Here is a 23,996-nt window from a genome sequence, read left to right as displayed (position 1 = left end):
TATTGATAAATCAAAAAAATAATTCAGTCTCAAGTTTAGCTCGAAAAAAGTTTCAAACATATTTGAAAACAACTCGAATTGGATAAATTCAAATCAAATATTTTTCGAATAGACTCGATCCAACTACTTCAACACTTTTACATCCCTAGCTAAATCCATGTATGCCTTCTACGAATTATCAAATAGGAATGATGTTTCAAAAATAAATAAATAAATAAGAATGCAGTGATATGGGTTAGTCTAATGTAGCAACAATGCCCTCAACTAAAAATCCAACCACCCCGATTGGTTTAAACATGTGAGCTTCATGCTTGATCCCGCGTGGGGAAAAAATTTCTCATTAATTTGGAACGGTACAACATCGAATTTCCAATATATAATATTTATTTGATAAGATTAATAAAACAAAACAGATAATTTCGATACAAACCCAAAGTTTATGGTATTGTACGGACGCTACGAATTTTCCAACTATTCTTCTGTGATATCCTTAAAAAGGGGTGGGTTTTCTACCACCTCTCTTTCATGACTCATGAAGCATTCATTGTCAACCAATAACTCCCCCACATACCCTTTCTCTTGGCGAACTTGAGATGACACGTGTCCAATTTTCTCTCTCATCCCTTCATGTGTATCTCTCTATTCTTACCAATTCATGAGCTGGAGGGAGATTTCATATGGTATGAGATTCAGGCTGCCTATAAATATTCCTTACATTCACTTCATTTCTTCACAGGATACAATCTTTATATCATTTGCCTCAACTTGAAACCAAGGAAAAGTTCACCAATTTCTCACTACCAGTATTACAACACAATCATATGGAATCCTTTTCCTTGTGTTCCTTGATACTGGTCTTGGTTTTCTTGTTCTCTGTCCTAAATTACATCCTCAAATTCCTGAACATTGGTCGTGTTCAATTGCCACTTCCACCAGGAACAATGGGTTGGCCTTATATTGGTGAAACCTTCCAATTATACTCACAAAACCCAAATGTTTTCTTTACCTCAAAAGTCAAGAAGTAAGTTCAATTTCCTTACTTCTAGTCAGAGATGGATCCAACTGGGACGAGGGGGTGGTCGTCCGATATCAAATTGAAAAATTGAAATTTTACAAGTTATTTGTTTAGGAATTCAAATTCCTTTCTCGGTCTAATCCCCTCTCTAAAATTCTTGGGTTCATCCTGCTTTTAGACACTTGGTGGAGCCCGAATTCAAGAACTCGTTATTCTACCACCGAAGAAATTAGTAGATCACACTTTTTTTTTCAAGTTAAATGTTTTCTGAAATGGCTACTGCATTTAATTTTTTATAGGTATGGTTCGATATTCAAGACTCACATCTTGGGATGTCCTTGTGTGATGATTTCAAGTCCAGAAGCAGCGAAAGTTGTATTAGTGTCTAAAGCTCACCTCTTTAAGCCCACATTTCCAGCTAGCAAGGAGAGAATGTTGGGCAAACAGGCCATATTCTTCCATCAAGGAGAGTACCACACCAAGCTTAGAAAACTCGTCCTCCGCGCATTCATGCCTGAGGCAATCAAGAATATCGTATCAGACATCGAATCATTAGCCATTGGTTCCCTCCAGTCGTGGGAAGGAAAATTGATAACAACTTATCAAGAGATGAAAACAGTATGTTACACTTTCTAAATAATTACCGAACAAAAAACAATGACAAAAAAAAAACCAGTTTCCCTGTTTCTACTACTAAAAAAACTTGAAATCTTGATACTGATAGCTTTCATATTGATTGTTGCAGTACACATTCAATGTGGCATTACTGTCGATCTTAGGAAAAGATGAAGTACTGTATAGAGAAGATCTAAAGAGGTGTTATTACATTCTTGAAAAGGGATACAATTCGATGCCAATCAATGTTCCTGGAACACTTTTTCACAAGGCCATGAAAGCCAGAAAGGAGTTGGCACAGATTTTGGCTAAAATTATGTCCCTTAGGAGACAAATGAAACATAATCACACGGATTTACTTGGATCATTCATGGGGCAGACAGAAGGACTAACCGATGAACAAATTGCAGACAATATCATTGGTGTAATCTTCGCTGCCCGTGACACAACTGCTAGTGTTCTAACATGGATTATCAAGTATCTAGCTGAAAATCCAAGTGTTCTCCAAGCTGTCACAGTAAGATCCCATATCAGGAAAATGTATACCAGTTTTTTTAATGATGGTTTCATCATAAGATGCCAACTGTATATTCTAACCAAAATGTTAGAACTAACTTGTCACATTCTATGCATGTTTCTTGACCTTACAGGAAGAGCAAGAAGCCATAAAGAAGTACAAAGAAGAGAATGTTTTGAAATGGGCGGACACCAAGAAAATGCCAATCACTACAAGGGTCATCCAAGAAACACTTAGAGTTGCCTCTATTTTATCTTTTACATTCAGAGAAGCTGTTGAAGATGTCGAGTTTAGTGGTGAGTTGAAATGAAATATTTGTCTAAAACATAATGAGAACGTAACTTATATCTCAGTGTCTTTTGATAACAACAGATCCCCTAGTCTGGCCTGAAATTTAATAGGCACCCTTTAGTTTTTTATATCTTTAATATTCTTGAATGTATGTTCTAACCATTTTCTCCTTCCAAATTTTTTGCAGGATATATCATTCCAAAAGGATGGAAAGTGTTGCCACTTTTCAGGAACATACATCACAGCCCAGAAAATTTCTCTGACCCAGAGAAGTTTGATCCTTCAAGATTCGAGGTGAATATAATACACACAAAACGTCATTGATTTTTGTAATATGTGGTATTATCGAATCTGAGTATATTCTCATCTTCCATTATCTGATGGCGCATACTTTCACTGGACAGGCACCTCCAAAACCCAATAGTTTCATCCCATTTGGCAATGGGACCCACTCATGTCCTGGAAATGAGTTGGCCAAGCTAGAGATTTTGGTCCTTGTACACCATCTCACTACCAAGTACAGGTGAGATAGCTTTAAAACCAATTTCATAAAATGCAACATCTAATCAAACATCAATTTCCAAACAGAAACTTCGAACCTGCCCCTCTTTTCTGTAACCTAGATACTGCCATACCAAGAGCGGTGCATGTTTGAAAACCTCAAATTTCCTAAATCAATCCTGATTGGAAATATCTTGTACGCACCAGTTCTATACGTGTGGCTGAAATTCAACCATATCAAGACTGGGAGTATACACAAGAATTTCTGCTTTTAATATGTGGTGGAATTTCGTTTTCTAAAAATAGCATGTCTGATAATTATCTTCTAAATCATTAAATTGCTCCAATCTTTCGATCTTGATTCTTGCAGGTGGTCTATGATTGGCCCACAAAATGGAATCCAGTATGGACCCTTTGCTCTTCCCCAGAATGGATTGCCAATCAAACTCTCACTCAAAAAATAGAGATTGATAATAGAAGCCCGTTAATATTTACCCAAGCATATAAAGAATATCATTTCGCCAAAACACAGAACCAGAAAGTTACATTCTATCCTTTTGGATCATGGAGTCCATGTTCACGTTAATTGTTTATGATCGAGCATCATCAAGTGCACGTAAAACCTCAGTCTCCAGAAGGTGGAATGTACCAACTAGAAGAAGAGTTCTGATGGAAAAGAGCCCACAAAAGCCAATTGCACAACGGTTTTCGATAGATAGCACAGACTTTCAAGAAGGTTTAAGCAATATTCTTTTCAGATCAAGGACCAGAGACTCGAGGATAGGAGTAGATCGATTAATTATATAGTTAGCAATATTCTTTTTATTTGCCTTCAGTGTTTGATTAGTCAGATCCATGTAAAAAGTCCGCAAGGCAATTCATGAAAATCTTGAAAATTATGTTCCCATCAACTCCCAAAGCTCATTCGAACTATCACAATTATTTTTCTTACCATTATTAATATCATTAACATGAGCAGCATGTTGCACAAAAATATTACATTCATTACCACATACGGCCAGTAGTCAAAGTAATGAGTTACTTGGTCTTCATTACAAATAAAGCTAAAAATGTACTCTGGTAAGTGAAACCTACATAATATCGACGTCTTGCTGTACCAAATGTCAAAAGCACTATCAGGCAAAGTATCATTATGCGTTTAAACCATGGGAAAAATGTACAAAAACAATCCCCTTGCAATTGAGGTATTATTACTAATTTTATTTGAAATGTTCAATTGATTTATTTGAGTACATTCAACTTTACCCATAACGTGAAATATATATGACAAAATCAATTTTAAAAAAAATAAATAAAGAAAAAGAACTACAGATTGCCAACCAGATTGTACTTATTTGTATTCAAGAGTCTCATTATGGCCAATTGACTTCCCAAAAATCAAGTACTCCAATGTAAATCAAACCATAATCAAATCATGATTTATTGTTTTTTTATTAAAGTCAACTCCAAATATATTGTTCGTATCAAACATCGATATCTGAGTTCTATCATCAGAATAATTATCACATAACAAAACGGTTTGTATTCAATAAAATAAATTGGATAGAACAGCTAATAAATCATTTGGAAGTTTCGTATTACATCCTATATCTCATATAATAATCTAGTGTTCATCCCATGTGTTAGGTACGAATTTAATGGGGTGAGACCCGCATTAAATTAAATAATATAAAACATGCTTTCTCACATATCCCACATCGGTTTTGTTATAAAATTGAACGAGGAATTGAGTTATAAATAGAGCTCAATTCCTTCAGTTATTGTATCCCAAAATCAAAAGCTTTTTAGCTTTGATAAATAGAGAGTGCATAGAAAAAAAGAGTGTATTTTTTTCTTGAGTGCAGGTATTCTCTTGTGTAAGTTAGAGAAAATATTTTCTCGGTTATACTCAGGGTTTGGGAGTGTGAGATATTGAGTGTATTGTTGTATACACTTGTTGTAAAATTTCTTCCGGTTATAATAGTTGCAGTGCTCCGTGGACGTAGCCTATATTGGGTGAACCACGTAAATCTTTGTGTTCTTGTTGGTTATTTTATTCCGCAAGTTTGGGTACTATATTATCATCGTGATTGGCATCGCTTCGGGGTAATTCTCCAACAACTGGTATCAGAGCCTTGTTGTGAAAATTCTTAAGAATTCTGAGTATGCTCTGTGGTTGCAGCTTTGTCTGATCTTCCACATCAGAAAAGATTTTTTTGATTTTCTGTTAAGGCTAGAGAAGTGATGGCCGGAGATGATGGATCGGGACCGGGAATCAACAAGTTCGACGGTACAGATTTTTCGTTCTGGCGGTTACAGATAAGTGATTATCTGTACAGTAAGAAGCTGCATCAACCTCTATCAGGAAAGAAGCCAGAAAAGATGGAGGATGATGACTGGAAGCTTCTTGACCGACAAGTGTTAGGGGTAATACGATTGACCCTAACGAAGAACGTGGCACATAACGTGGCGGAGGCAAAAACAACGGAGGAGATGATGTCCATTTTATCGGACATGTACGAGAAGCCATCAGCAAGCAATAAAGTTCATCTCATGAAGAAGTTATTTAACTTGAAGATGGGAGAAGGTACTTCGGTGGCTAAACACATCAATGAATTCAACACGATTGTTTCACAGCTAACATCGGTTGAAATTGAATTTGATGATGAGATTCGGGTACTTATTATTTTGGCGTCTTTACCAAATGTTTGGGAACCAATGCGGGCAGCGGTTAGCAACTCTGTTGGAAAAAGAAAGCTACAATTTAATGATGTCAGAGATCAAATTCTTGCCGAGGAAGTTCGCAAGATGGATTCTGGTGAAGGAACATCATCAAGTTCTGCTCTAAATCTCGAGAATAGAGGAAGGGGCAGGAGTGGCGAAAAGAGTTTTAACCAATGGCATGGTGGGTCCAAGTCAAGAAATGGAAAAGACAAAAGCAACTTTGAAAAGAATTTGAAGTGCTGGAGCTGTGGTGAGACTGGTCACTTGAAAAGGAATTGCAAATCAACAAGGAACAACGCTAATGTTGTTACTGAGGAAGTACATGATGCTCTGCTATTATCCATGGAAAGCCCTGTTGATTCTTGGGTTATGGATTCGGGAGCTTCGTTTCATACCACTGGTGATCGCGATGTGTTTGACAATTACATTGCTGGCGATTACGGAAAAGTTTTCCTGGCTGATGGAAAACTCTTGGAAATTGTTGGTATGGGTGATGTACGGATGAAGATGTCAAATGGATCTGTCTGGAAAATCAACAAAGTCAGGCATGTACCAAAATTGACATGCAATCTGATCTCGGTGGGACAGCTCGATGATGAAGGCCACAATGTGACTTTTGGTGATGGTTCCTGGAAAGTGAAAAAGGGAGCCATGATTGTTGCTCGAGGAAAGAAAACTGGAACACTTTATATGACTTCCAGTTTGAGGAATAAATTAGCGGTTGTGGATGCTGGAGCTAATTCAAGTCTATGGCATAGTAGGCTTGGGGATACGAGTGAGAAGGGAATGAAGATGCTTGTTTCAAACGGAAAGCTACCGGGATTAAAAATCGTTGAACACAAGTTGTGTGAAGCTGTATTTTTTGGAAAGCATAAAAAGGTGAGCTTTTCAAAAGAGGTCAAAGAACCGACATCAGCTGATTTGGAGCTTGTACATACTGATGTATGTGGATCATCTCCTGTGACATCCCTTGAAGATCACTCAAGATATTATGGCACTACTGTTGACGATTCGAGCAGGAAATTTTGGGTTTATTTTGTGGAAAATAAATCGGATGTTTGTGAGACCCTTAAACAGTGGGAGTTAGCCATGGAAGATTTGATGGATTCACTGTCATCCAATCACATGTGGAAGTTGTCAGAACTTTCTGAAGGCAAAAAGGTTTTATATAGCAAGTGGGAGTACCGATTAGAACATAACGGTAGCAAGCGGTACAAAGAAATACTTGTTGTAAAAGGTGAAAAGGAAATCATTGGTTACACTGATATTTTCTCTCTGGTGGTAAAGTTAACTACTATCAGGACTGTACTTGGATTGATGGCAAAAGAAGATTTACATCTGGAACAGTTAGATGTAAAGATGACGTTTCTTTATGGTGATCTAGATGAAGAAATGAATCAATCACAGAGATTTGAAGTACGAGTGAAAGAGAAAATGGTGTGCAAACTTCAGAAGAGCTTGTATGGTCTCAAACAAGCTCCAAAACAGTGGTACAAGAAGTTTGACAGTGTAATGAATAATGATGGTTTTCTGAGGTATCAGGCTGATCACTGTTGTCATGTGAAGCTTGATGGTTATTATATCATACTACTGATATATGTAGATGATATGTTGATAGCAGGAGCTTGTCTGGATGAGATTGATAAACTCAGGAAAGAGTTATCAAAGGAATTTGTTTTGAAGGATTTGAGTGGTGCAAAACAAATCCTTGGAATGAGGATCCTTAGAGATCGAGTGAATGGAGTCTTGAACTTTGAGAAGATTCCTGAAAGCAAGAATCCAGCTGAGATGCTCACGAAGGCTGTTATCATGGAAAAACTGAAGTTGTGTTTGACTTCAGTTGGTCTCCTGGACTAACACAAAGGAGGTATGAGCTGCTGCACTGATGGTGTGAAGACATGATTGAAATCAAGTCTTCAAGTGGGAGAATTGTTAGGTACGAATTTAATGGGGTGGGACCCGCATTAAATTAAATAATATAAAACATGCTTTCTCACATATCCCACATCGGTTTTGTTATAAAATTGAACGAGGAATTGAGTTATAAATAGAGCTCAATTCCTTCAGTTATTGTATCCCAAAATCAAAAGCTTTTTAGCTTTGATAAATAGAGAGTGCATAGAAAAAAAGAGTGTATTTTTTTCTTGAGTGCAGGTATTCTCTTGTGTGAGTTAGAGAAAATATTTTCTCGGTTATACTCAGGGTTTGGGAGTGTGAGATATTGAGTGTATTGTTGTATACACTTGTTGTAAAATTTCTTCCGGTTATAATAGTTGCAGTGCTCCGTGGACGTAGCTTATATTGGGTGAACCACGTAAATCTTTGTGTTCTTGTTGGTTATTTTATTCCGCAAGTTTGGGTACTATATTATCATCTCGGTCGGCATCGTTTAGGGGTAATTCCCCAACACCATGTCTCATATATTAATATATATCAACAATAACAGATCCTCACGCTCCAAAACTTAAACTTACCTACATAAACACTTCAAATTTACCATCATTTGGGGGATAATGATATTTTAGCAAAAGAATAATCTTTTTTAATGTTCATTGAAGACAGTAGACATCTCTATTATTATCCAACTATCAGAAGCATTACATTTTCAATGAATCCATACAACGCCCACCTCCAGATTCGATTTAGCTGGCAATATCATATCACATAGAGAAAAGTCAAATGATTTTTAATTAGTGTTTCTCTTCCTTATCTTACTTACTAACGAATAACGCTGAGCTATCAACATAATCTCACTAATAAACAAGACTTTATATAATATTAATCAACTCCCAGATCTCGACTATTTTAATATTTTGTCAAAACTTATATACATGGAGACAAGCTGAACCGAAAGTGAGGGGAGAGACTTTATTTATCTATTTCTTTAATTTTGCATAGTTTCTCATAAAGATGAAGTCCTTTCCCTCTATCTTTTTCTCTAGTTTTTAGAGTACAAGATGAAATTTTGTGCAATTGTCTGTCGCCCCTTGTAGCTAAAAGCCCTGAATCGACGGCAGATGAAGTTCTCATGCTGAAAACAACTTCCAACGAAACGCTAGCAAACGGATGTTCAATTACTTCTTACAATAAACCCATTGTCTATAAACGGATCAAAACAACATTGTGCTGAGCTATAAAGAAACCATAAGGGGGGAAAAAGACAAGTCAACTGCTTGCAAATCAGATGATACTCTAAATGTAATAAAAATAATGAGAAAGATAAAACACGTGAGGCTAAAAAATTGTTAAAAGTTAACTAGCATGGATATTGCAATCAAATAATCCTACACCACGTGAAATCAACATTTATGTACAAGTAAGTCAAAAAAAACATGTTGGGCCTCTTTAAACGTCGCCTTCGTAAATGGGATATGGGTTGTTTCGTACAAGTACTAAAGTCCTTAGGACGCTAATGCTTTGTGGATTCTTTCTAAGCTAGGTCGGCAGAGTGATTAATGCATGAGAAGATAGAAAAAAAATAAAATTTCAGGATAAAATATATCATGCAACGGTCTCATGATCTAGCATGTTCGATCCATTGAGTTTGTTAGCATCGTCCGAGTATAGCATAGAAAGAGCATCAAAGATTTATCTTCCACCAAATACAGCCCTGGTTTTTTTTTTTTTGGCCTAGTTCCACCTCAAACGAATATACTCACAATAATGCAAAGTTTGAAAATCAACCAGAAGCTTTCAAACATTTATGCCGTAAAATCTTGTTCCTAGATTTGGTCGGTTGACAATTAACATGTACTTCGTGTGGCCTCAGGCTGTTCACAAAGTGGTCGGTTTTTGAGCCCACACATAGCAGGAACCTCATTGGATACCGACCAGGCCCGCTTGAAATGCCTAGTCAAGGAACGCAATCAGAAAATCAAAGCTCCCGAAGACTATAATGCACCATTTGGTGTCGAGGATTAGATTCGGCACACATTCTTGTATCATCCTACGACTTAAATTTTATAATAACTAAACTTAAAAAATAATTATATTATCTTATATTTCAGTTTATTACATAACATTTTAGACTTTTAGTAGGTATGAAGCTGTAATCTAAGTGTAACGATCTTTAAAACAATACCGATGGCCTATATCGACAAGAGACTGTTTGTTTAGCAAGAAAAAAAACTGATGCAGCGGAACTTGCCAGGAATTAATCCCCACCAAATTATGGCACAAACTTGTAAACTAATAAGAATCAGAATAAATCCCGATATATTGAGTAAATAACCAATAAAAAATACCTGAAGAAAGAGGTGATCGAGGCAATCCAACTCCGCTGCAGTACAACTCGGAAAATCTTTCTGTAACTGCAAATTGTGCAAAAAAAAGGAGAAAAAAAAAAGATTATCATGGAAGAACTATGAATTAGTATAAATATATCACAATGAAAACACAAATTAAAACCTCTTAGGAGCAGAATATCGGTAAGGATACGGATTCTCGCCATTTCCCATCTTCCATTAGCTCAGCTTGAAGTAGAGGGACAGGGAAATCGAAGAGGCGGGATAACTGAAATCAAAGGGTGACTTCATGGTAAAATGGGCTGAGCCAGATAAACTTACTATGCCAGTTCCAATCTGTCCGGTTTAAAAAAATTCTGGCCCAGACCAGCTAATGTATGTGCTGCTTCTGGGTCTGGGCTGAATCATATTGGGCTAGAGAAGGGGGTTGTCCAAAAATTGCATAGATATAATAATAAATTATAATAATAATGATAATAATAAATATAACAACACTAATAATAAATAAATATAATATAATATAATATAATATAATATACATACCACAATAGTCTAGGCCTCGCCGTCTCGGTGCCTCACCACGACACTGGATTCTATAATTTTGGTTCTAATGAAAGGTAAATCACTTAGAAACGGTTACAGTTTCGTTTTCTAACGGTTCTGGTTCTGGTTCCGATTCCGATTCGACTTATACTACAGCAATTCTTCTACATTTAAAGACAACTATAAATGAAATAGTGTGACGGTGAAACTAATTATTCATTATAAAATAATATTAATATTTAAAACATTTTATTTTAAAAATTAAAATAAGATATTAAATTTAATTTGATCAAAATACTTTAGTTACATGATTTAAATGGTCCATGCGAACGAGATCTTAAAATTCAAAAATAATTTTTGGTTCCCTTCTGATTTTGGAGGGTAAATTCTCGGTTTAGTACCAAATCTTAAGTGTGTTTCTCGGTTTGATCACAAATCAATTTTTTGACCCAATTTAGTCCCAAGTCTTCACATTATTTTACCTCGTTGGTATTTCCGTCAAATTAGAGGTTGAAATAAACGGGAGAACCACCTCTGCCTTTCCTCAATTCAGAATCCCTAATCGAACACGCTCTTCCAATTTCCAACGGGAAAACCACGCTCTTCTCTCTTCCGCTGCACACTCGAGGTAATTAGCGTGTCTGTTACTTTCTTGTGCTTTGATTTTGGCCATTATAGTGCTCTGTTGTGCTGTGATTTTTTCTTGTGCTGTGATGTGATTTCTTGTGCTGTGATTTTTGGCGTGATTATAGTGCTCCAAATATAGTGCCGTGATTTCTTGGGTTGACGATCCGGGTTGCTAACTCGAAATAGCTCAGCATGCCCAAATCAAGTTTTCAATGTGCATTTCAAATGGGTTACAAGATGTTCTTAAAAAAAAGGATAAAAAAGTTTTTATCCCTAATGGCAACAGTGAACAGGTACTCGGTTACAATTAAAAACTAATGGATTTCAAATATAAAAAAGTTTATACCCCTAATGGCAACAGTGAACAGCTACGTACTGGATTTCAAATGGGGAACAATATAAAACTAATGGCAACAATGAACAGCTACTCGGATCCGATCCAAATGCCTCTTCTTCTCATTAGATATTTAGACCCCTCCAAATTTTAACAGGTCACATTTGTTTTTCCTTGTGCATGTGACTAAGGTGACTTCGTGGATACCTAATGGCTAGACGGAGTAACTCCTCAAGAAATAGCACTCCGAATTATGGTAATGTATTATTTTGGTAACTGTCACGCTTAAATTTTTTTTGATGCATTTTTTATGATAATTTAATGTATTTTTTGTTTTTGTTTTGTAGGATTAATTGGGGATCTCTTTACAATTAAAATATATTATAATGGAAGATTCAAATCTCTTGAAAAACACGATGAATACATCGGTGAGAGTTTTGAATATTTTGATTCCGTCGATCTTGATAAGTTGGGAATGATTGAAATGTGGGGATTTATGGAGGAGCTTGGATTTGAAGACAAAAATTCTTTTAGATTTTGGCACAAAGTTGGAACTACAATTAGTGAAGGCAGATATTTGAAAAATGATTCGGATGTGTTGAATCTTAGAAAGTATATTCCAATAAATTATGAGATTGAAATATATATTGAACACTTAGATGGTCAAAATGATGAAGTGGGAGATGAAAATGTTGATATTTTTGATAACACTGAGTATGATTTTGTAGAACATAATGAGTTAGTTGATGCATTTGTTGTCCATGATATAGAATCTGTGAAAGGAAAAATGGTTCTCTGAAAGAGAAAATACAAACGATCTCCTTCATAAAATGCATGAGTATGACAGTGAAGTGGATATTTGTGTAGATAGTGACGGTTTGACCAGTCTTCATGATTCTGATGAGGATGAAGTTAAAAATTATGTATTGTTTGACCCAAGAAAGGATTTTGAAAATCCAGAGTTGAAGCTTGGTTTAGTCTTTAGCTCAAAGAAAGAAGCAAAATTCACAATTGAAAGTAACTGCATCAGAGAAGGAAGACCTATAAATCCAACTTAAAGATACACAGATACGCAAGGATATCTAATCGTCGCCACTAATTTCTAGAGATTGTACTAGTTGTTTAATCTCTTCCGTTATCCCTGCAACCTTCAATAAATGATTGCGGTTCTCATTTTCTCAATCTAAAAGCAAATCTTTCACTTTTAATAATTTTTCAGCTTTTTGGAGCGGTGCTAAAAGTTGCACACGAACTTTCTTCGTCAGACATAAATGAAGCAGATGGATTTTGTTTCTCTAGGTATGCATGAAAAGCTTTTGATGCTTCATCCCTACTCCAGAATGATTTATGAGAAGCCCCACTAAATTTGTTGACTTGACTGTGTGCTTCTTCCCATGTCTCGTATACACCAGGTTTACGTCCAACGAAGACAACATATGTTTTCCCCTACAATACACGAAAATACAAAGCAATTCTCATTTTTTTTATACACAAGTACGATTAGAATAAAACATTGCTTGAAATTAAAGGGATCACCACCATTTTTTTAGCTTTCCTCGATGACCTCCTGAAATGAGGGTAAAAAAAACATGATATTATGAAAATATGAGATATAAAACCTGAGTAGTATTGGGAACATCGATCCTATGACAGTTGCAAAATAAGAATAATAAGTAGTATTGGGAATAACTTCAGCAATTTAATAACACATATATAGTATATTATTTTTTAAAAAAAGTTACTCAGGGAAGTTCATTGCATCAGCCATGTTCATTCTCTATTTGAAAGAAGAATACCAACTTTGAGATATGAAGCATATAAAGGCTGACAGAAAAAGACTTTAGGCACACAAACCATATGATACTTACATTTTCTTGTTATTCGGTATTTTTTTGGCCTCTACATTTAATTTTTTTTCTACAGTTTTGGTTCTATTTTTTGCCATCCTCAAAAGAATTAATAATAGTTCAACCAATTTAGTAAACTAGATTACTTGACAAGCATACAAGTAAGCTTGTTTTGTGGTTAATTGGATGCTCCAATGAGGCTATGACAGTGTGAGTATTACACCAAATGCACATCCGTCATTGTTGGTTCAATTGTTCGAACACATGGTATCCACATTTGACCTCATATGCAGCTGAGCTCTTTCGAGTTAGCAACCCGCATCGTCAACCCAATGGCAGAATTTATTGTTTTCTAATGGCAAAATCACGGCAAAATCACAGCAAAATCACATTCATGGCTTGTTTTTGTAAACTTTGGAGCACTATAATCACGGCAAAAATCACAGCACAAGAAATCACATCACAGCACAAGAAATCACAGCACTCTATTCGACGGCAAAATCACAGCACAACAGAGCACTATAATGGCCAAAATCAAAGCACAAGAAAGTAACAGACACACTAATTACCTCGAGCGTGCAGCGGAAGAGAGAAGAGCGTGGTTTTCCCGTTGGAAATTGGAAGAGCGTGTTCGATTAGGGATTCTAAATTGAGGAAAGGCCGAGCGTGGTTCTCCCGTTTATTTCAACCTCTAATTTGACGGAAATACCAACGGGGTAAAATAATGTAAAGACTTGGGACTAAATTGGATCAAAAAATTGATTTGTGATCAAACCGAGAAACACACTTAAGATTTGGGACTAAACCGAGAATTTACCCGATTTTGGATTTAATTCGATTAACCGAATCGATTCTGATTTTTGTGAGACGGTTCCAATTCGAATCTTGGCCAGGTCTACGACAGGCCACTTGGTTTGGGCTCGCAGGTCAAACCGAGGTTCTTAACTACCAATATGCAGACAATCAGTTAATTCGAACCAAACGAATTGTTTATCATCCAAGGAAAAAATAAATCTTCAAAAGGAAGACAAGCAACAATTCTGTAGTAATAATAATTTTAAATCACAGTGGCGAAACGCTGAACAAAGCAAAAGTTCTTCTGCCTCAAAAAATTCAATCCTCGCTGTACTTTCTACTCACAGTACCCTCTCCAGTAATCAATACAAAGTACACCTGAATTTTATCAACACAAACAGGGTTTCAACCAACTCGGCTCCAATTTTCTCCAGAATCTGGCTCATACTCGTGGCACAGAATCGCAACCACATAGCCATGATTCTTAGGATATTGATCGGTGCACAAGATTTCAACCAAACCTTTAGCCAAGCAAGTCTTTAAATAAATTTGGATTTTGACCTGATGGAGTCACACCCATTTGTCTTACAAATGCATCCTTCTCTAAGGCTTCTTTTAAATTTGGTCCTTTGTTCATCTGTGATGTCGAATATGCAACTGTGCTGCCTCCAAGACCATTTTTGTTGATCATATTTGTCACAGGATTGGGATCATTGTCATTCTGTGAAGTCAAAGATGTGTCCGCAAAGAGAGACATAAAATCAGGGGCCTCAGACGTCCCAACTCCACCAGTATTTATCGGGGACGATTCTTGTGTTAGATCAAGAAGACCTTCTAATTGCTTGAATGGATCTAGAGATGGTGCACTACTGGTGACAGATGGTTCACCCAAGTCCAGTAGGTCTGGAGGTGGTTCGGATGACTTTGATTTGGTAGCATCAGACGACGTTGTGCTCTTGATTACACGAGTCTTATCTGCAGTGTGATGCTGTGTTTTCAAAACCTTCTGGCTATGAGGCTGTTTTCTATCAGATTTTGATGCACCACCAAATAGTGATTCAGCTAGTTTTTGTTTCTCTGGAGAAATCTCAGGCAACTGCTTTCTTGAATCATGGGAAAAATCACGCGCTTTTGCGCTTGAACTGACCGCTGAATCTTGTTGAGTCACCTTATTCTGAATCTTGACAGAATCAGTGACAAGTGTAGATGGTGCAGTAGAGGAGAAAGTGGGCTGCCCCCACTTTTTCTGAACCCCGTCAAGTCTTAGCTTGATTTCTGATGACTCAGTATTAGAGGCAGACGGCACAGATGCAGTAGGTTGCTGAATATCTGGAATGTAAGCTGGCTCTGGTACTTGAACAAGCTCAGTTGAGGATGGAAGTACTGGAGGAACGACTACAGGTGGTTTTGGTAGCTCATAGGCCTCAAATCTAAGAGTGTGTGTTGAGGATTCTTGATGCTCTTGAGTTGGGAAATTGCTAATCTTTGAAATTCCTATACGTTCGTCCTCAGGGATGTATGGCTGAGCACCATTTTCCAATGATTGTTGGACATATGCATCGAGGAATGAAAGGTTTCTATCAATCTGCAAAGATTTGGTAAATGCTATGACCATCAACTAAAAGATGGTGATAGAAAAACACAATGCAGGCAACAGAGACAGATAAACAAGAACCCATAATTAGTATTAGCATTGATATATGATGAGTAAAGCAAAAATTTCCGTTGGCATAATTTTGTTTTTTCCCATAAAGAATCCAAGCTCTTCATTGCCCCAGAAAACATCGTAGGAAATCAAAACTACAAATCGAATAGATTACCAAATGAAATTATATCCTCGAAGTAGCTGTTCTTTTTCACTCTTTTATCATAGGTTAGTAGAAACCACGCAGTGAATTAATCCAAACTCTGGTTTGTTGTATTGAGTTCAAAATGATGTCATGATGTCATTTTTAGAATCCCCAAAATATCACTCCTCTTTTTATCCCCCTATTTCTTTTATTTTTTGAATGAAAAATTAAATTTATGTAAAAAAAATTAAAAAACTTATTAAAAATCAGAAAATTTTAAATTTTATTTCAAATTTTTTTAACATGGGTATTTACAAACAATGGAATGGATATGAACGCAACGGGGCTAGTATACATAAACAAGGTCCAACCAGAAAAGTTTATTCTAATAGTCAGTATTACCTCAATTTCCTCGCAAGTAGAGTCCATTGGCAATATATTCACAAGAGCATGAGCATCTAAACCAGTGATTTCTTGAAGCTCATATCCACGCTGCTGCAGATCAGTTGAGTTGGACACCAACATTTCTTCAATCAATGATTGGCACTGCAGCGAGAAAGAGGTTACAGGTCTGGAAAACCTATTCTAAATCAAGTGATTACGGTAGGAAATTGAAGAAACATAGATACATTTCTGATCCTCTGAGATACCATCAAAATCAATATACATTTATAATTCATCAGAATGAACCCGTCAACTACAAAAATATTTTCCTAGAGCATAAACTGTGCTCAGGTATTTGACAGTCGAACAAAAACATGAAAACGCAAGCAGAAAAAATGCCCGTAAATGACCGTAATTTATTACGCATGAGCACACTTTCTGAGTTTCCAAATCCAGGTAAATTCAACCTCTCTAGATAGAAGAGAGATGCAAGCCACTCTCTACTGGTAACATACAAAACTTGGGAACAACATTTTATGTGAAGTTAATTTTAAAATTGTCAAAACATCTGACACAAGTTTTACCAGTTTTTTCCAGAAAAGAAAGGTGATAGAGCCACATTATATAAATCCTCATTTACAAACTATTCGAGCACCATGTTGTATATTACATAAATAGCAACTCAACAAATAAAACAAAAAACACTAACCCCACTCATAACAAAATCACTTACTATTTGTTCATGTTGATGGAGTTCTTATTATCACCATAATCTATAATATTTATTTTCATGGCAATTTTGAAAATCCAATCATTCAAGTAAATCATCAGTAGAAGGGAGAATGTGAGGGCTGTGACGTGCACCAAAAAGGGAGGGAAAGGAGGAAGGGATATGCATAAAGATGATAACGCTGATGAGTGATAACAATACGTCTTGATTCTTGTATAGGAACTTACTCTCATAAATGGAAGAAAGCACAACAGACAAAATATTCAACCTAGATATATGCAGTTGACGCAATAGAATGTCAAATCAACCACACATAATTCAAAGTACCAACCTCGGGTAATATCTCCACCTTCCTACCAGATGCTATTTCAAATGAATATATCTTCATTAGCGCCGTAACTGCATAAGCCTTCAAAACAAGGAGAAAACAAGACACAAACTAAGTGATAGAAATATCAGAAAATTAGCAAAATAATACACAAAAACTATTGGGAGAAAAAGTCACTTCTGAAAAGGGAAGCTAATAAAGGTGTCTTCAGGCCAAAAAGCAAAGCAATGAGACCTAATATTTTTATTTTCCAAAATTAAGTTTACTATAAACAAAAAATTCCCGAAAGACTACAAAACAAACCAGATACATACTTTGACTGTGTCATCAGTTGAATGTGCTTCCGCCACATCACACAACTTCCCAGAGATATATGAGGCGGAATACCTGCCATCTGCAGTCCCATACTCCCCCAAGACCCAGCAAATGACCTGACAAACAAGTAAATTGATGAGAGAGGCAAGAGTGCAAGACATATCCACAATCAGTACTCAACCATCCAAAGAGAGAGAATGAGTAGAAAACGGAATCAGATAAACACGTGAAGAAAATAATATGCATACCCAGAGAGAGAAAATACAGGAAAGGAGGATGGGAAGATCCAGAGGACAGATCACCAATGAAAATTGAGCAAAAAATATTATAAAAAAAACAGAGAGAGAAGATGGAACGTAGATGTCATAGAACATACTTGAAGAAACGTAGATGGAAGCTTTGGTTCTCCCATTATTCCGAGATACGACTCCACCTGCACAAATAAGATAATTCGGATTAGAAATTATAAATGAGCGGAACCATAATAATCAATTTAATATTATTAAGTTGAATGCCAATCCAAGCAGTGGACAATATAAAATACTTTCCTTAAACAGCAAAATTATATTTAATAGCTGGAGAACTCAAAGAACGGGAACGGGAGTGTCACAAAGATTTCTGACCCTAAAAACACTTGAGCTACCAAGTTGCGTTTAAAACTTTAAGGGAGACAAAAGGTTGCTTTAAATTTAGAAATTTAAATCAAATCACACTGACATCATCGGTTCTTTTGGTGTCCCGAGCCCTCAAGCCTGCTAGAAAGCATGCCTTGAAACTATGTTAACATTGTCTGATAAAACTAATCAACTGTTTAGAAAGACATAGTCGGTGGTTTTTATGAAAGAGGCAAGTAGTGTACATTTATAAATCAATAACATTTTTAACTTCCTGCTGATGCAGGACATTGACATAAAATCTTCCTGATTTTATCCACACCATCCTTGATTCCTCGTGAAGACCAGACGTAAGGGAAGGCCAAGAAAATTTGACAAGATTATAGAGATTGTTTGAAGTCAAGAGGTAAATCCGGACACAGTTTGTATACTATGTAGTACATGCATTAACAAATTTCTCAGTCTTCCTAATACAGTATGTTTCACGTGGGGTAAACTAGTAAGCTCACAATGCAACTTATGTAACTAAACCCACATGATTAGTAGCGTGAGTGCGTGACACTGGGAACTGGTAAAAATGCAAGAGTTATTTGGGCTCGATAGTTCTTAAAAAATCATACATTTTTAAAAGATTCAAAAAAATGGGATGATAATATTCAAGTCAAAGTTACGACTTTCCATTTGTGATATTCTCAAAAGAAGAAGGCTATTCTCCTCCACTGAACATATCCATTAAACATAATAACCTCATCGTTACTAAAATACATGAAATATAATTTCCACATACGTATTGCTTAACGAAAATAATATCATCTTAATCTCATGCAAAGTTACAGTGCTTTCCAAGAATATCAACATGTCTTGTGTTTAAAGAAATAGAAAATGCTGAAAGATAATATAGCGAACTGACCGTCAATAAGAGAAATCATTTCAACATGCAAATTGTTCTAGCTAACTAAAATAGAACACAATTATTTGAAACAAACACAAGTATTTGCACCCGAATAAGAAACACATATTGATAAAGAAAACTTACAGCAGATGATATAAGCAAACTATCTGCAGCGCTGTCGTCCTGTCCAAATCCTTCTGCTATTAGCTTCATCAAATTATGTGCAACTTTAGTGTCAACCACGTCCCCAGCATGCTCAAACACTTTATTCATAGCCTGGACAATAAAACAGGACAAAGAAGCAGAGAATTAAAAACTACTCAAAAAAAAACACACGAGGACAAATCAAGCAGCGGTACAAACCAGTATGATTACCTGTATAAACCATTGGTTGCTCGGTGCAAATTGCTCAGCAAGTTCGACACATCTAGATGCTATTTCAGTTTTGTAATGGTTATCATTGATGCTTATCATATAATTTATCATACGATCCACAATCACTTCTACATTCGACGACTTGGTCATTTTGTAAAGCAGTTCAAATGTCTTGCGCTTTAGGGTGTCATCAGGGTCCTGTATCATGAAGCACGCCAGAACTTAAAGGAAAGTTCAAATGAAACACTATCTCAATCAAAACAAACCTTCTTGCACATAAAAACAAAGTTAAATAAAAGATGAATGGCCAAATATTCTTCATCACCCGGAATAGACTATTCATATAAAGACCAACGAACAAAAAGAGGTTATATGAATTAGGTACCAACTAGGAAAATTATAAAAAGAAAACTGCAATTTTTCCCCAAATGTAACAAAAATCATTTACAAGGGTTGTTCTTCAGGCTTCATCACCAACCACACATAGTGAAATGAGTTACATCAAGGGTAAAGATGCATATAGAAATGTTCAATTGTTTTTCTCAGCCTTATCCATTCGTTTGAGGAGACATCTACTACATATATCCTAAAAGGTACTAGGAAACAGAGCACATCTCCAGTTTCCATTCAGGAGCCAACCAGATTCAACTGTATAAGACCACTGAGAAAAGTAAGAGCGTGTAATCTGAAGAAATGGACCAATACAACCACCAATTTTTCTTGAGGTCAAATAAGAAAACACTTGCTTCAATCCACATGGCACAAAATAAAAAATGATATGCCTCACCTCCAAGCAATCAATGACAGCCAGCTGGTGCTGTTCAGCAATTTCGGGGCTTATCTTTATCAATCGGCTAAGAGCATCAATACCGAGATACTTCAGATTGTGGCTATCGCTCTGCCCATTCGAGACAGTTAGTTCCATGATATCTAGAAATAATAATGTAGACTGTTATGGTCAAATGTGTTTCAGAAAACATACTTTCAAAAATTTTGATATGGCATCAGCTGCAGCTTCGAGCAACTTTGGATTGGGGTGCAATGAGGAAACACAGCAAATGCATTCATAAAGAATAGCATTCCCAATATTAGATGTTGAGTCACATTTTGTAATGATGTCACCAACCATGGTATACATTTGTTCACTGGCCTTTTTGTCACCACTACCGAGAACAGCCAGAATTTTCAATAGTTTAATCTGTGGAAAGATCACAACCTATATGTTTCAGGAGAATACATCCATAATACGGGGAAAATGTGGGCCAAAAGGGAAGATCTTGGGGGTTAAAATAAAGAATCATCGAGTTAAAAGAGAAGCCCGGCATGAAAAGGTGGGCAAGCAACATCGTGAATAAACTTCAAAGAGGCATGCATTAAAAGGACACCAATGCTGCGACGAAGGACAAAGCAAAACTGGCTATTAAAACTAGTCAGTGCAGTGACAGAAAAAAGAAATGTGTGAACAATAAGGAAGAGACATATGGTGACAAATATAATCAGAACTCACCTGAATGAATGGCGCAGGCATCTGATGATAATCATAACTCTTTGGTAATCTGCGTTCAGCTACTTGCTTGAGAATGTTTACAAAACTAATAACCAGATCTTTATATGAATCAACATCAGTCATGATGAGATCAAAAAGTGGGTAGAGAGTTGCACCCATAACACCAGGATCATTATCACAAAGCCGCTGCAACAACGTTATTTGTTCAGAAATATTGACTTTAAGGAACCAACAATATTTCTTTCTGAATATGCATATACTATGATGTCTATCTTCGATAAAATCATCATGTACCATAACACTCATCTTATATGATCAACAGAGACATTGAACGAGTGCAGTACTCTCAAGTATGCCCTATTTCCCATAATTAAAAATCCAAATAAAAAAATGAGCTTTCACTTTTGCCTGCTTTGGTACATTTCGAAGTTCGTCAGATTCTAAACTGGTAAATCCTCACATCATCATTGTTCAATATCTTATTACTTATAGATCATACATGGTCACATCTAGTGATCTCTATCCATAATATTTCTTGAATAAAACTAAATGGCATTTTTTTATTAACATTTTTATCACATGATGATTGTTATAAAAGAGATAGTATCACAATTAACCACTTAATTCAAATCACGCACATCCACAGACCGCATGCAACCAAATTTCAACAACTGTTTTCAAGTTATGAATCACATTCACCCAGTAGCATGCATGCACTAAACACAATACTCGACCATCGACAAGAAACATCTCCACCCACAAGTCCCAAGACTCTCAACTATTCCAGTATGAAATTAGAAGAGGACAGGGACAGCTACGTCACACAAAGTGGTACTGAACACAAATAAGCAAACCATCAGTGGCCACTCAAATAATGTTTACAAATCAACACGAACACCTACATACGGATTACCTTACGGAAATTGGAAATTAAATGGGAAACAGATCCAGGAGCCCTCTGATAGAACCTGTGAAGCGCCATCACAGCCTTCCTCCTCACCGCCTCCTTATGATGCCCCAAAAGCTCCACCACCTGCGGCAACACCGCAGGAATAGTCTCCTCGTTAATCAACCGACAAACCGCATTCAATGCCGCACAAACTACCAAATAATTATCACTCTTCAGGTCCTTCTGTATCGTATTCACGATCAATATAATCAAATCATGATCCTCGTTCAAGAACAGAGTAACTGTTAAATACCCAGTCCTTTTCAAGAGCAGATTCTCGTCGTGTGTCATTTTAACAGCATGAATGTATCCGAACGAAGCATCGTGACCCAGCATCTCCACATAGAGTAGGCGAATGAGGTACTCTTTGAGCTTGTATTTCGATGTATTCGGGCTGGCTAATCGGGCTTTCAGCGTCTCGATTTCTCGCAGAACAATGCGGTCTTCCTCAGCCTTGGATCGGGCTTCTCCGATAGATTTGATTAGGTCTAAGAACTCTTTAGACTGCCCGAATCCCCCTTGGGAGCCCATTGCGAGCTCCCGGCCGATCGTCTTTAGCTGCTCCAGCTTCTCAATTATCCAAAAGCAAAAATCTTGGAATCAATCTCAGATCGAAATGGAAAAATTGATGGCAAATTTCTCACCTTGATTGAACCGTTCGACTGAGGTAATTCAGGAGGACTAATCGGGCTTAGGGTTTGGATTTAGAATATCAAAATCCTGAAAGCAGCTACGTGTGGCGTGGTGGTGTACGGCGAAGACGGGGCAGAGGAGACATCTTAACGCAGGAGATTCAACAAGGTACAACTATTGATGCACGTAGTATTACTATTTGGATAAACTGTAGTTTTGAGGATAATTCCCAACCTTTTTCTTAATTTTTATATTAAAATTGAATTTTAAAAATATTTTTTATTGTTGAAATATTATTTAAAATGTGAAAAATATTTGTGTTGAAAATGTGAATGTTGAATGTTGAAAAATAGGTGTTGAATATTGAAAATTAGTGTGTGATGATGTAGGTAATGATGTATTTTATTTTTGGATTATGTGTAAAGATTTCCTATAAATAGATCTCTCATTTGTGAAGAAAATCATAATTGAGTAGAGAGAAAAATATTATAAAGTGTGTAGTTTGGTAAATTTTGAGAGTTTGAGAATTTTACTTTTTACCATAAATTTTTACTTTTTCACAACACGTTATCAGCACGAAGCTCTAAAAGTCCTACATACTTTTCCAAGCTCCAAACAAAGAAAAAGGTAACAAAAGTAATTATATTTATTTTACTGTTATTTATTTATTGTGTATTTATTTAATATACAATATAATATTATTATTAGAAATAATAAAAATAAATTTTTCATAAACTTGTTATAAATCCTGGGAGGATGTTAAGACGACATCCCACACTCCCGGTAAGGGATACGACAAGTATAAAAGCCTATAAGGTTTTTAAACAAAATAAATTATGACACTCATTATAATATTATGATATGATATATATAATTATTTAAATATGTCTAATATTATATACATCATATTATTACCATAAAATTATACAAATACATACATTTATTTTTTGTACACCAACGGTCATAAACGGTAACAAACGGCTAGTTTTTGCCCTATAAATATCATCTCACAAACACATTCAATCACTCCAACTTTCGCTTCTTCTCTAAAAATTATTCTTCATCAAATTTTTCGAAGAAAAAAAAGATGGCTTTCTCAAGGATATTTTTAATTATTTTGGTTATCATACTCACGAGTCTTGTATTTATCGGAGAATATCCTCCTCGTGCGTTTTCTTTATTTTTACAAATGCTTGTACTTGTTGTTTATCCGTTACTTTGTATTGCAATATTTATTAACTAATAAAATGCATCTTAATTTTTTTTAGTACCACCATGTCAAACTTGACAAAACTCGAATTCATCGCTCTTGATATTACGGGGAAAAATTATATGCCATGGACTCTCGATGTAGAAATGCATCTTGAGTCATTGGGTCTAAGTGAGACCATTAAAGAAAATGGCATATGTACGTCACAAGAAAAGG

The 23,996-nt window shown here is 36.1% G+C and overlaps 2 protein-coding genes across 3 annotated transcripts; one reads left to right on the top strand and one right to left on the bottom strand.

Annotated features, from left to right (window-relative positions):
- The first annotated feature begins 736 nt into the window (after nt 1-736).
- Nucleotides 737-3,884, top strand: LOC140814444 (abscisic acid 8'-hydroxylase CYP707A2-like). The gene is made up of 7 exons (XM_073173434.1): nt 737-1,021; nt 1,315-1,633; nt 1,761-2,147; nt 2,281-2,443; nt 2,626-2,732; nt 2,843-2,961; nt 3,310-3,884. The coding sequence occupies exons 1-7, from the start codon at nt 822-824 to the stop codon at nt 3,401-3,403; spliced, it is 1,389 nt and encodes a 462-aa protein (XP_073029535.1). The 5' UTR covers nt 737-821; the 3' UTR covers nt 3,404-3,884.
- A 10,341-nt stretch (nt 3,885-14,225) lies between these two features.
- Nucleotides 14,226-22,763, bottom strand: LOC140813626 (AP-4 complex subunit epsilon-like). 2 transcript variants are annotated; one of them, XM_073172219.1, is made up of 12 exons: nt 22,582-22,763; nt 21,902-22,504; nt 20,989-21,174; nt 20,464-20,679; nt 20,269-20,379; nt 19,482-19,679; nt 19,251-19,382; nt 17,977-18,033; nt 17,600-17,716; nt 17,289-17,366; nt 16,246-16,389; nt 14,226-15,638 (listed from the first exon to the last, which is right to left on the bottom strand). In XM_073172219.1, exons 2-12 carry the CDS (start codon nt 22,466-22,468, stop codon nt 14,577-14,579), a joined length of 2,868 nt encoding a protein of 955 aa, XP_073028320.1. In that variant the 5' UTR covers nt 22,469-22,504; nt 22,582-22,763; the 3' UTR covers nt 14,226-14,576. The 2 variants fall into 2 exon arrangements, with proteins under 2 accessions (XP_073028320.1, XP_073028318.1); XM_073172217.1 differs by having other exon boundaries at nt 21,902-22,763.
- Between the last annotated feature and the right edge of the window lie 1,233 nt (nt 22,764-23,996).

This window comes from Primulina eburnea, chromosome 15, assembly GCF_022965805.1.
Source record: "Primulina eburnea isolate SZY01 chromosome 15, ASM2296580v1, whole genome shotgun sequence".
NCBI lineage: Eukaryota > Viridiplantae > Streptophyta > Magnoliopsida > Lamiales > Gesneriaceae > Primulina > Primulina eburnea.
This window is presented reverse-complemented; position numbering and strand designations above follow the sequence as displayed.